This window comes from Mizuhopecten yessoensis, unplaced genomic scaffold, assembly GCF_002113885.1.
Source record: "Mizuhopecten yessoensis strain PY_sf001 unplaced genomic scaffold, ASM211388v2 scaffold10751, whole genome shotgun sequence".
Taxonomy (NCBI): Eukaryota; Metazoa; Mollusca; class Bivalvia; order Pectinida; family Pectinidae; genus Mizuhopecten; species Mizuhopecten yessoensis.
The window spans coordinates 351,630-365,613 of NW_018408703.1; the positions used below are offsets into that span (position 1 = coordinate 351,630).

At 37.4% G+C, this 13,984-nt stretch overlaps 1 protein-coding gene across 2 annotated transcripts in view; it reads left to right on the top strand.

Moving 5' to 3' along the window:
* The first annotated feature begins 414 nt into the window (after positions 1 to 414).
* Positions 415 to 13,984, top strand: part of LOC110462134 — a 31,919-nt gene continuing 18,349 nt past the window's right edge. For both annotated transcript variants that reach the window (XM_021515979.1, XM_021515980.1), the window contains exons 1-3: positions 415 to 503; positions 6,115 to 6,206; positions 11,630 to 11,667. In XM_021515979.1, the coding sequence (XP_021371654.1) occupies positions 6,119 to 6,206; positions 11,630 to 11,667 (126 nt within the window). In that variant the 5' untranslated portion in view covers positions 415 to 503; positions 6,115 to 6,118. The remainder of the gene's footprint in view (positions 504 to 6,114; positions 6,207 to 11,629; positions 11,668 to 13,984) is intronic.

The following is a 13,984-nucleotide window of genomic DNA, read 5'->3' on the forward strand; positions in this document are numbered from 1 at the left end:
TTTTAGTTGTTCCGTGTAGCTTGACATAATTAAGAATTAAACTTTATTTTGCAACAATTATGAAACAAGTTATATACTTTTTTTATTAATCACTCTTGTTGGCCCGGATGATAGCGATCATGAGGTGTTAATATGGCCTTATCAATGGTAGGTTTAAATATCAGTTTTTCATTAAGCAATCATGTTAAAAACGACACTGTTTGAAGTACTCCGCCTGTTTCGCGGAAACATTTAAAACCAGCTCAGACATGTTCCATACAGCGGTTCTGAGAACACTTTTGTCTGTGTGTGACCTTCAGTATTTTGAATCGTCCTATGGTTACAGGTGGCATTAATTGCATTGGCTTAAATTCTAAGCAATCTCTGTCGTCACGTCTGTATATAAACCTCTGTCCTGTGTAGCATGCGTTTGTAGCCTAATACTGACCGTCGAGGCTATACTAGAGGACTTACAACCTGTCAGTTATCTCTGTCAACAACGTTATACTGCGGATAGTGTAATTGTAAGTAGCAGATTTTTAATTAATTAATTTGTTTACCAAATTTTGACAATTAATGTAAACGAATTATTAGGTAGTATGAACGTTATGTTTTATACACGGATAGTGTACGTATTCAATGTGTTGCAATGTCTTAAGACCGACTGGTTCCTTCGTTAAGCTATGACTGGATGACTATTTGAATTGATTTCCTGTACAACGATGTGTCACTCAACTGCGGGACGTTCCGCATAGCGATAAAGTGTGTATACACACTATCAAATAAGTTACTGGTTGGGTGTAGACCTTGCCTTCCTTCCATCTATATCGTGGTTCGTACAGATGACTTAATTTGAGTTTCCGTTGAGAAGCTCTGTTCATGTTTTGAGCTTTCCTAGATATATACAATAACTATTGACCCACGTATATGAATATGGTTTCGTATTTATACTTAGATCTTTCTTGATTTAGGTAAGTTGTTATAATTAATCCAGATGTACATGTAGCAATAATGGACATACATGTACAAAAAAAAAAGTTTTGAAACTACCTTTATCGACATGTGTGTAGATATACGGTCATATTCATGTACTTACTGAGCACGAAGGTAAATACTAGATAAAGGAACCTAACCTGCTACCAGTTACCTGTCAATTACCAGGTAACGGGTACATTTTTGTGTCACGTCTTACCTATGAAGGAGTTGTGGAATTTCCACACCAGCCTTACAGGCAAAAATTAATACAGAAAAGGTCCAATTTGTGTTTGATTATTGTCAAATTACCGATGAACCCTAATAAGCGATAAATTCAATATTTTTCACTATAAGTTTGTGCAATGTTACTGTACCTGAAAGTACAACCTCATTTTTGACAGTTTTGCAGTCATTTAAATTTTGTGTAACATGCATTGAAGAGTTAGAAAAAGTGCAAAAATACTGATTTGTTATTATATATGTATATGACGTACCTTAATTCAAATTGAGACTTCCGCATTATTTTGATTTCGTAACATGGGTCGACCGATCTTACTTTGTTGCACATATGTTCGCGTGGAATTCCATAACGGTGCGATCGAGTATTAAATCGCCCAGTCCTACACACTATGTGCGGACGATATGTCGATGGTATACGAAAATACGGATGAACAAACGATATACAAATTTTAATCTGCATAACAATATACTGTGAAATCACTGTTATTCGTTGGATTTTTTATATCGTTAATTTTGTGGGTAATTTGCATTCACGAATTCATGTCAACAAAGTAATTTCAAGTTTGGTATACAGCAGTTTTCCGTTTGAGCTGGTTATCGTAATCCACGAATGCAGGTGTCTACGAAATGGTGTTTTGTCGGACACCACGAAATTTGGTCCGCGCAAAAATATGTCATTTACAGTAATATAAATGTTTAACTCATTCAATGGTATAGGCGTTATTATATAAATATGATCAAAAACGTAATGTTATTTCAATTTCATTGTTATTTAAGGTAAAATGAAATAATGCTATATTACAAATTACACAACTTTTTTTCCAACCACAGCTATACAAAATGGAAAAAAACTAATATTAACCAAATCTTTTTATTGAGTTAACTATGGTATTCCTTAACATTTTCTTCATATTGTTTGGTAAGTCTTTTAGAAACAACTGACCAGTGAAGCACAAAGGTATAAAATATGTAAGTTGGCAATATATATAAAATCAAAGTAGATTCGGATTCGCTGTATTAATCGTATGTCCACTGAGCCATTTTACATGTACGAACACTAACCTAATTAAAGAATGATCAAGCTTCTATAAATCTGAATATGCCGTTTAACAACTTGTGTTTTTACTCAGTCACAGCGGTTAAAGAATACACATATAAGTTATAAAAATATGCAAATAATTTTAATTTAGTAGTTGCATATAATTTAAATTTAGTAGTTTACTTGTAAAAATAAAGGCAGAATCACATTGCTATTGAACGTAAAGGGAAGAAAGATTTTTAAAGGTTTCAGGTTACATTCGATACATTTCACAATTGCATAATGATCTAAAAATAGTACAATTGTTGTCTATCTTTAGAAAATCACGAGTGGAAATTCCGTTGCTATTTAAAGCAAATCTTTTAATGGCAGACAATCAATAACAAGAGGCCCACAGGCCTTAATGGTCACCTGAGTCCTACAGTATTTATTTTTTGTTGTTGAAATATGTACCAATTTGAGTAAAAAATTGTTAAGTATAACGTTAACTTAAGTTTGTCAGGACCATGAGCTGTTCATTCCTGGACCGAATTTCTGATCGACCCGAAAAATAACAACACTTTGTCAGGACCATGAGTCGATCATTCCTACAAAGTTTCAGCTCATTCGGCCTATTAGAACTTGACTTTTAAGTTTGAAGTAGTTTTTCAAAATGGCGGCCGTAGTAGGAATATTGGATTTCTGATCGACCCTAAAATAACAACACTTTGACAGGACAATAGGTGGATCATTCCTACTAAGTTACAGTTCAATCGACCTAACAGAAATAGTTTTTCAAAGTGGCGGCCGTTTCAGCCATATTGAATTTCTGATAGACCCGAAAAATATTAACACTTTGTCATGACCATGAGTCGATCATTCCTACAATGTTTCAGTTTAATCGGCGCATTACAACTTGACTTTAAGTATGACATGATTTTTCCAAATGACGGCTGTGTCGGCCATATTGGATTTCTAATCGACACGCAAAATAACAACACTTTGTCAGGACCATAAGTCGATCATTCATACAAAGTTTCAGTTCAATTGGCCTAGCGGAACTTGACTTTAAGTTTGAAAGAGTTTTTCAAAATGGCGGCTGTGGCGGCCATATTGAATTTCTGATCGACCCGAAAAATAACAACACTTTGTCAGGACCATGAGTCGATCATTCTTATTAAGTTTTAAGTTCAATCGGCATAGTAGAACTTGACTTTAAGTTTGAAATAGTTTTTCCAAATGACGGCTGTGTCGGCCATATTGGATTTCTGATCCTCAATAATTCTTCTCGTTTTGTACCAATTGATGGATCTTAACCGAATTTTGTCTAGAACATCTTTGGGCAAGAAGACTCAATTTTTGTATTAATTGAGGATGTGACACAGGGGTGAGCCCTTATAGACGTTCTGCAACTATCCCGTTTGTCTTCCTGGATCTGTGTCGAAAGCGTCGGGTCACAGGTCAAGTGGTTAAAGTTGTTGCATGATCACATAGGTAACGCATGAAACTGATGCATTTAAGCTCTTCTTCTTTCTGCTTAGATTATATGACATCTAGTTTTGCAAAATCCATTTCTTGCCTACGTTAACAATAGATAATCGTATTAATATCTGATACAATTTGGCAGTTGATTTCAAAGAAGTAGGTCTGTCATGTCATTTGTCAATCAAGTGTATCAAAGTGTGATATCAGCTGTCGTTCAGTTCGATACATCGCAGCCGATTCATACAATTTTGTGGCAGGTATGTTCTATATAAACAGTTCTTTACAACAGACACCAATTTTTATTTCAATCAATCAGATTTAAATTAAAACAAAACTTTGACAATATTTGTTAATTGGTCATATAAATATAAATATAGTTGAATAGTTTATTAATATTAATAATAATAATAATAAATTCTTTTATTTAGACAGGGTAACATATTTAGACCCTCGCCTAGTTTACAATATGGCCCTGTGAAAGACAAATATATACAATGGACAACAACACACTTTAAACTTTTACACAACATAACTTACATGGAAACAAAATAAATAAAGCACTTTAGTAAAATAATTCTTACACCAAGGACATTAAAATGAACACATATTAACTATAAAATATGAATGGAAATTTAATAATACATAAACTGTAGGGATAAATCAAAGGATAAAGTTGAAATACAACTGTGGCTTTTTGACCGACAAATATATCAGTGAGCTTTTGCGAATTCATATTGCACTATGTTGTTTAGTTGCTAAGATATGACTTTTTAAAAGACAGAAGGCTTGTAGCGTTTCGTGTCTCTTCAGTAAATAAAAGAGCGCTTATAAAATGTTGTTCTGCATTTGGGAATATAGAGTTTCTTCGATGTTAAAGAACAGGTAGTCATCGTTGAAACCTGGCTGACATAAGTGAATACATTTTGCTTTAAAAAACCAGGAGCCTCATTATTGAGGATTTTGTAGGTTAATACATATTTCCTGAAATTATAAAAATCAAGTATAGGCATCCAGTTCAGATTCTTGAAGAGTATGGAAGTTGGAGTTAAAATATATTTTACATTTAAAATAACTTTCGCAGCTCTTTTTTGAAGTTTAAAAATTCTCTCTGTCAGTGATAAGTTTGAAGGATTACTCCATACTGAAAAACAATACATAACATGTGGTAAAACGATAGCGGTGTATACTTTTTTGGACACCTCTGCCGGCATTAATTTTCTGATACGTTTTAAAAACTTCAATCTTCTTTGACAATTTCTTACAGGCGTTTTCAATGTGGTTGTTCCAAGATAAGAAACTATCAATAAAATTCCAAGCAGTTTGGCACAATGGACAGTTTCAATGATAACATCGTCTACTTTAATGCACAATTTTCTAAGTTTTGAGAGCTTTTGGGAAGAACCAATTAGCATACAATGAGTTTTTGTAAGGTTAAGACTCATTTTGTTTTCGGTCATCCACCTACATGAAAAATGAAGGTCCTCACTGAATTTTCTCTCAACGCCATTAACCGACTCACCTTTAACACTCTGTGAGGTGTCGTCAGCATACATTGTCACTGATGATTCATATGAAATATGAAAAATTAAGGTCCCAGTATCGAACCTTGGGGTTCACCAATATTTGTATTTTTGAAGGACGATAATACACCTTTAAAATTGATAGCTTGCACTATCTTGTCAGATAGATACGATCTGAAAAATGTCATTGATTGTTCGGAGACACCGTAAGCCTTGAGTTTAAGTAGCAACACTTCGTGTTTGATAAAAAAAAAGTGTGAACCAGGCTGACAAGAGTTTCCTATGATCACAACACTCAGACTTTTGACGAATTGGTGTACATGTGTAGTGCAGACATCTGTCAGTCAAAATTGCAAAAGTCTTGTTTTTGGACCAGGAAATTGTTTAAGACATAAAGCCTAGAATTGTAGGTCACAATCAAATGCAAGATTTAAGCATAAATGCATCATTTAACTCTGGTTATAAAACAATTTCTACTTGAACTTAAATTTAATAAAATAATAAGTTACTAAATTATTGAAACCCAAAACATTCCCGTTAATTTATGGTGCATTGGCCACTTGTTTTTGTGAGAAATGTTCTGGTGTATAACAGAATGTCTTTAAAAGATGATGATGATGATACATGTGTGTATGTGGATATGAGCGTATGTTATGAAGTAGATCAAGGTCACTTTAGTTCTCAAACTTATCACCTTAATACCATGACTGTAGGCCTGTCCATTCTTCTTCAGAAGTCGTTTCAAGATAAAGGTGACGGACCACAGACGCCGCACCATGGCATAAGCTCACTAGCTCGTCGGGCAGGTGAGCTAAAAGTACTTAAAAAAATATGAATATCTCTATTGTTTCAAAGTTTTAACTTTTGTGAACATTTTTTTTTAATTCTTTATTCTAGAATCATGTCGCTAGTACAAGTTCAAAGCAGAGGTGCTGATAGAAGTGCATGTAAACGTCAGCATTCATCAAGACGTATAGACGAATATACAGGTACGTTGTTGTTATTGTGTTAAGACAAATGCCTTATTACAGTATGAAATAAATTAGAAAGGTTGGTTCGTGGTTGGTGGTATTTCAGGGTTTTAACGTCCTCTCAAAAGCAATAGTCATTTAAAAACGTGTCTCCATGATGTCTTCTGCAAAGGATATATGGAAGAGACCAAAATTTCCTTGCCCCATTGCAACATTTAGGATCTTCTTAGTTTCAATTCTTTTCTGTCTTCGTTCTTTCTATTACTTTCTGTTCTGTCTACATATATACCCGTCCTCATATCACCCATAGTGGAGAGGACATAAATCCAAACAAACAAAAAACAAGGCTATTATCCGTAAAACTGAACGTTAAGCAAGGAACTATCCTTTTTATGGAGTTTGGTATGTCCCGGCTTGAGGACAGCCCATCCCGATCCCTTCCTCAAATTGGCAAACGTTCAACATCAAAGCAAAAAGGGTGGTTTAATTTGGTTTAGTTACAACCACACATTACCCATTCTTATTTATTGAAACGCGAGGACCAATCCCAAGTTGTAGCATGTCACGAATTATTTACTGTAGAGTACTTTTTATTAGATTGTATTGATTTTCAGCCAACACGAGGCATTGTTATAGCAATATAACAAAACTGTCATCGAAACGGTGCAATTCACAAAAATTCTAACCTACCTAAAAACTGTTGATCTATTCAAAATTGTTAGCCGACCTTAGTGAACTTATGCCGTTGTGAGTCGTCTGTAATCCGGCGTCAACTTTTTTTACTTTAAACAACTTCTCAGTATCCAACATGCCTAGGGTGATAATATTTGGACAGAAGCATGCTGGGATAAAAGGCTTACAAACTTGATCAAAGACCTTAACTCATATTCAAGGTCACAGGGGTCAAATATGTTTAAAACCTTTAACAGGTTCTTCTGAATAACCCATAGGCCTAGGTGGATGATATTTAGCTAGTAGCATGCTGGGATGAAAGGCAGGTATTTTCTTTGTTACTGTAATTTGGTCCATTTTTAAGTTTACAATTAATATAAAGTGAGCGATTAAGGCCCATTTGCCCTCTTGTTTAACTAACCAAAGTTTTTTTTTGACTTTCAAGTTGTCAATTGTCTCTTTTTGTTTCGTTTGATGTCGTTTCCTTTTGTGTTTTTTATCTACCTTTTATTGGACCTAAACACCTCTACTGTGTTGATGGGTCGTTGACTCAATAACTGAATAAACAGGAAGTGTCTTTATACACAGGAAGCTAAAAACAAAACAATCTATGTTTGCCCGTGGTGGGGCCCTTAAGACCCCAACATTTTGGTTTTAATTTTAATGATACTTTCAAAATACTTGCCATTAAGTTCCCGTTAGCCAAATACCCAAACACAACAAATTTCAGCTAAATTGTATAATATCAAAATTTTGACCGCTCAGAGGCCACAATTCCGTAACCATTACAACCCAAATATACGAAAGACCCTACGTTGAATTAAGTGTACCCAATAACCCCTAAAAACCAATTTTTGATCAAAATCCGAAAACATCAAAGATGATTTTTTTTAAATTTACATTTTTCTTCTTTTTTGTGTGTGCCACTTTTGGGACCCCTTAGCCCCTCTATTTGAACATATATAAATCCCCATGCTATGCTGATCATATGTGGCAAGTTACATCAAAGTTAGCCAAGAAGTGTTTGAGAAGAAGTCGAAAATGTTAAATGTTAATGCACGATGACAGACGAAGACTTCTATTACAATAGGTCACCATGACCAATGGTCAGGAGACCTAAAAAGGTCCTAATGCCTAATGGAAATTATCAAGTAAAAAGACCTCTGTATCAAAATATGGTACAACGATCAATTCCAAGTAAAACACATATACTCTCTCTTGAAGACAGAAGCACGCGTTTCTCAATCATTGGTTTAGTTTGGTTAAATTTTGCGTGAGTGTATGCAGGACACGGGGTATGTTGGAGTGCTTGCCTCCTTGTGATAGCGCAGATCTCATGCCGACTTTATAGTGTTATCTCACTGAAACGTCATGCAAAAGGCAACAAACACAGCATTACGTTTGTTTGTTTGTTTGTTTGATTTTGTTTAACGTCCTATTAACAGCTAAGGTCATTTAAGGACGTCCTCCCCTGTGTGCAAGATGCATGCGTGTAGTGTATGTGTGTGTATTTTGGGAGGCTGCAATATGTTCGTGTTTGTCTTCTTGTAATAGCGCGGAACTGATGCCGACTTTATAGTGCTATCTCACTGAAACATACTGCCAAAGACACCCAGCAGGACGCCTCACCCGGTCACATTATACTGACAACGGGCGAACCAGTCGTCCGACTCCTTATTTGCTGAGCGTTAAGCAGGAGTAGAAACTGCCATTTTTAAAGACTTTGGTATGTCTCGGCCAGGGGACAGAACCCAAAGCCTTCCTCACAGGGGCGAACGCTCAACAAATGGCCAAAAGTGAGGCATTGTCAAGGGAGACATTAGGAAAAAGAAAGTTATTTAGAAAGGAGAGAAGAGATAAGGTCCCAAATTTAGTCGCCTCTTACGATCATGCAATTGGGGGCAGCAGGTACAATTCTTACGCCCTACCTGCATTACGCCCTGTTACATTATACTGACAACGGTCATCATCATCATCATCATTCATAAACGTCTATGAGCAATGTCGCATCATGTATACACATTGACAAGCATCATTCTTATCCTCATCATTATCGGAGCATCATCCCCATCAGCTCTACACATTGACTGACATCACTATCGTCCATTATATACACATTGACGAACAATGTCATAATCATTTATACACAATGACGAACATCATCATCATCCTATCTACAGCTATGGTCATTTAAGGACGGCCTCTTCTGTGTGATGCATGCGTGTAGTGTATGCGTGTGTATTTTGGGAGACTGCGATATGTCATTTTTGTCTCCTTGTAAAAGCGCGAAACTGATGCCGACGTTATAGTGCTACCTCACTGAAACATACTGCCGAAGACACCCAGCAGATCACCCCATCCGTTAACATTATACTGGCAACGGCTGCGATATGTTCGTGTGTGTCTCCTTGTGATAGCGCAGAACTGATGAATTCAATATCAAAAAAATATGCCTGACAGTATTTCCTTTCCCGGTTTATTTCAAAATCGTTGTTGATATAGCACAGCAGAGGAAAAAGGTTAAAAAGCTTATCAAAATAGTCAAAAGTCGCAGACAACTGTTAACTCACGCACTACACTATTCATCCTTCTTTCAAAGTACTGTTTGCATAGCCATGCAAACAGGCGGAATTGAAAATAACCGGAAATAGTACAGTTATATGCTGATATCAAATTATTTGGATGTATTCAAACGAATATGACATGAAACGTAAACTTTTTAATATCAACAACAACAAAAATTGACTCAAAATTTTTGAATCGACAGAACAGAAAAACAAGAGGCCCACAGGGCCTGTTTAGCTCACTTGAAAATTGAGCAGTCATAGCAAAATATTCTCATTAAATATTATACTGTACTGAAAATATTTCACTGGCAAACTATGTCGGCACCATCTGTTGAAACTACCAGCCAAATATAATTATATGATTCTGTGCTTTTTGGTTCTTCTTCAGAAGTTGTTTGAATTTTTTTTCCATTTGACCTTGTAAGTAGGTCAAGGTAATTTTCCTTCTCAAACTTTGTTGGCTCTATCCCAATAAGCTACCAACCAAATCTTATGAATTCATTCCTTTTCTTTCAACAGAACAAAAGGTTTAAAATGTTGTTGACCTCTGTCACCTTTAACATAGGTTAAGGTCGTTTTCATTTGCAAACTTTGGATAGCTCTATCCCAAGAAGTCACCAGCCAAATACTATGATTCTATGCCTTTCGATTATTCATAAGAAGTCGTTTGATGTCTTTGACATATTTGACCCCTGTAAACCTGAAAGTAGGTCAAGGTCATTTTCACTCGAAAACTTTGTCAGGTCAACCCCAAGAAGCTACCAGCCAAATATTAAGATGCTTAACCTTTCAGTTCTTAAGAAGTCGTTTGAAACGTTTGACATATTTGACCGCTGTGACCTAAAAGCAGGTCAAGGTCATTGTCGTTCTTAAATGTTGGGCTCCTACCAACGAAGCTTTCAGCAAAATATCAGGACTCTATGCCTGACCGTTCTTCAGGAGAAGTTATTTAAAGGAAAAGTTGACGGACGACTACGGACGACGAACAGACGACGGACGCTGCACCATGGCATACGCTCAATTGCCCTTCGGGCAGGTGAGCTAAAAACGTTACCCGTCTTACGTGGAGTGTTACATTATCATACAGAACTGCCCTCCTAATACAAAGACATAACACTGACACATCATGAACTACAGTCATATACCGAACTCACACTCAAATATAAGACTTATCACACAATTCTGTAGAATCTGTGTCCTAGTTTCTTAAATTGTTGTCATCTGCAAGATAATGTTCATCAGCTCTGTTTCGTATGCCAGTCTTCGCTTCTTTTCGTTGGTTAAAACAGCGAATAATTCTCCGTCCACACTGTAAGTATGTTTGACACTTTTTAGTTTGTAAGCTTCCTTTAGTTATTCTTAATTCATTCTTGTTAAATCCGCGAATGCGATTTGTCCTTTTCCATTCAATTTACGTCTGTTATTGATGATCTTGGTATTTTCCTCCTGTGGGTCATTTTACAGATGATCGTTTGTTGCCTGCTTCTTTCAAATCACCCGAGTTTATGCGCAATGTCTATTTCGTTGCTCTGCACATCCACCTCCAACGAATCCTTCACAAATGTCACTATATTTTCTACACATTCTTTACTGTTTCTCTCTCCTTTCTATATTTATTTTTGTACACTAGTCCACTATTCATACTTTCTGATTTTCTGTCTCTTTCTTCTAATTTGTCCACTTTTTATTTCAGTAAGTCGTTTTCTTTCTCGAAGTCAAAAAGACTTCCTTCGAGCTGATCAACGACCACACTGTTTTCCTCCCTGATGTCATCTCAATCTGTCTGTCCATGATCTTATCCATGTTCGACTTGGTCACAAGAGTCGAAATCATCTCAAAAAGTTCATTAATCCTGTCTCTCCCTGAGGATTAGCTTGAAAACTCCTGGTTTTTGTTCCTTGTCTTACCAACACCGACACTGGTTCTCGAACCTGGCATGATTGTATAGTCCACTACAGAATATATATATAAGTTATATCTGTACAGGTAAGTCGTACACACACTAGGCGCGCATTAACAGATGGCACGTACAAGTGGTCTGTCCATTGTCAACATTTTGTATTTCAGTTACATAAAAAATGCAAAATTTTCCTTGGAAAGTCTTGTTGAATATCTTATGCCATATCTCAAAAACTCAGATTTCACTATTCCGTTGCGGTATATTAAATTCGTTCCAGCAATAAGTTTATTTTTTTCTCACAGGAACTGGTTCAAATGTTGCAAAAGACATTGCTTCTACCGTAAGTATATTTATCATTTTACAACAGTTTCTGTGATTCCTTATTACACTACACACCGCGTGGAGGCATACGACCCCCATGTTTCGCGTTGTCGTTCTATAGCGTGGAGAGGAGGGATAAAAAAGGTCAACTTCAGTCATCACCGTGGAGAATATCCCATCCACTCTCCCACGGCTATACACGTTTGCTGTGAACGTGAAATGAGCGTGGAGCGATAGGCGAGCGAATTACATTTTCCTTTAGAGTTATCTGATCTCAACGTTTCACCAGTACGCTATTCCTCCTGCATGGTTGACCGTGACTTTACGTTACAACTTTATACCGCGTGGAGGAAACTTGGCTATACATATTTATGTACATGCGGGGAAGTAAACGTATAAAATACATTTTAATTAGAGTTGCACTCCTTGATCCTTGATTAAGACACGTGACTGCACACTAGCAGGGTTAATATAAGCACGTGTTTTGTCATTGAATTTACGTAACTACAGTATACATGTACACAAACGCTTTGTCTTAGATATATGTGCCCCAAACCACAGTTTATTTCACTGATAAAGCATCGCACTTCAACCGTCTACAAACAGTCGCGATGGAAGTGGAAGGTTAGTACGGCAACTGACATTACTTATCTTTCACCTAACGTGTCTTTTACTAAGCGAGTTCTCTATTGCCAAGGTAAGCTGTCATAAATATGTCTAACCCCCACCCCCCAACGATTGATTGACCGAATACGATCTTTATGGTACATAAATGGCGCTCTAGATGGAATGCATTCACAATTCAATACTGAATTGACTGAATTTGTCTGTCAAAGTCAATCACATATCAAATGAACTGTTATAAAGATTTCATCAGTCTTTGCTAGATATACCGTTCCAAGATTAAACGGCTTCAATGTACTGTAGTTCAAGTCGAATTTAAAAAAAAGTAACATAAAAAAGCAAACTATTAAGTCGCGTCCTGAAATCGTCATACTGTACAGTCCTTTTCTGTAATCGTCACACTGTAACGTCCCGACCTGTTATCGTCACACTGTACAGCCCCGTCCTGTAATCGTCACACCGAACAGCCCCGTCCCATAAACGTCTCACTGTGCAGTTGTGTCCTGTAATCGTTACACTGTACAACCCCTTCCTGTAATCATCAAACTATACAGTCCCGTCCTGCATTCGTCACACTGTACACTCCTGGTCTGTAATCGTCTCACTGTATAGCCCCGTCCTGTAATTGTCACACTGTACATACCCCCGTCCTGTAAGCGTCACTCTGTAAAGCCCCGTCCTGTAATCGTCACAATGTACAATCCCGTCCTGTAATCGTCACACTGTTAAGCCCCGTCCTGTTATCGCCACACTCAATAGCCCCGTCATGTAATCGTCACACTGTACATATCCCCGTCCACTAATCGTCACACTGTATAGCCCCGTCCTGTAATCGACACACTGTACATATCCCCGTCCTGTAATCGTCACACTGTATAGCACCGTCCTGTAACCGTCTCAATCTAGTCCCATTCTGTAATTGTCACAATATACAGTCCCGTCCTGGAATCGTCACACTGTACAGCCCCATCCTGTAATCGTCACAATCTAGTCCCATTCTGTAATTGTCACAATATACAATCCCGTCCTGGAATCGTCACACTGTACAGCCCCGTCCTGTAATCGTCACACTGTATAGCCTCCTTCCTGTAATCGTTATACTGTACAATCGCGGTCTGTAATCGTCACACAGTATAGCCCCGTCCTATAATCGTCCCACTGTACAGCCCCGTCCTGTAATCGTCACAATGTACAGTTCCGTCCTCTAAACGTCACACTGTGCAGTCATGTCCTGTAATAGTCACATAATATAGCCCCGTCCTCCAATCGTCACACTGTATAGCCCTGTCCTGTAAACGTCACTCTGTGCAGTCCTCTCCTGTAAACGTCACTCTGTGCAGTCCTGTCCTGTAAACGTCACTCTGTGCAGTCCTGTCCTATAAACGTCATACTGTACATCCCCGTCATGTTATCGTTACGCTGTACAGTCCCGTCCTGTAATCGTCACACTGTACAGCCCCGTCTTGTAATCGTCACACTGTACAATCCCGTCCTGTACTCCTCACACTGTACATATCCCCGTCCTGTAAACGTCACTCTGGTTAGCCCCGTCCTGTAATCGTCACAATATCCAGTACCAATAAACAAAAGGTCTAGGATGGTGATATTTGGCTAGTGGCATGCTTAGATGAAGGGCTATAACGTTTGGTCAATGACATGACCTTGTTCAACTTTCTAGGTCACAGGGGTCAAATGTTTAAAAAAAAAAACAG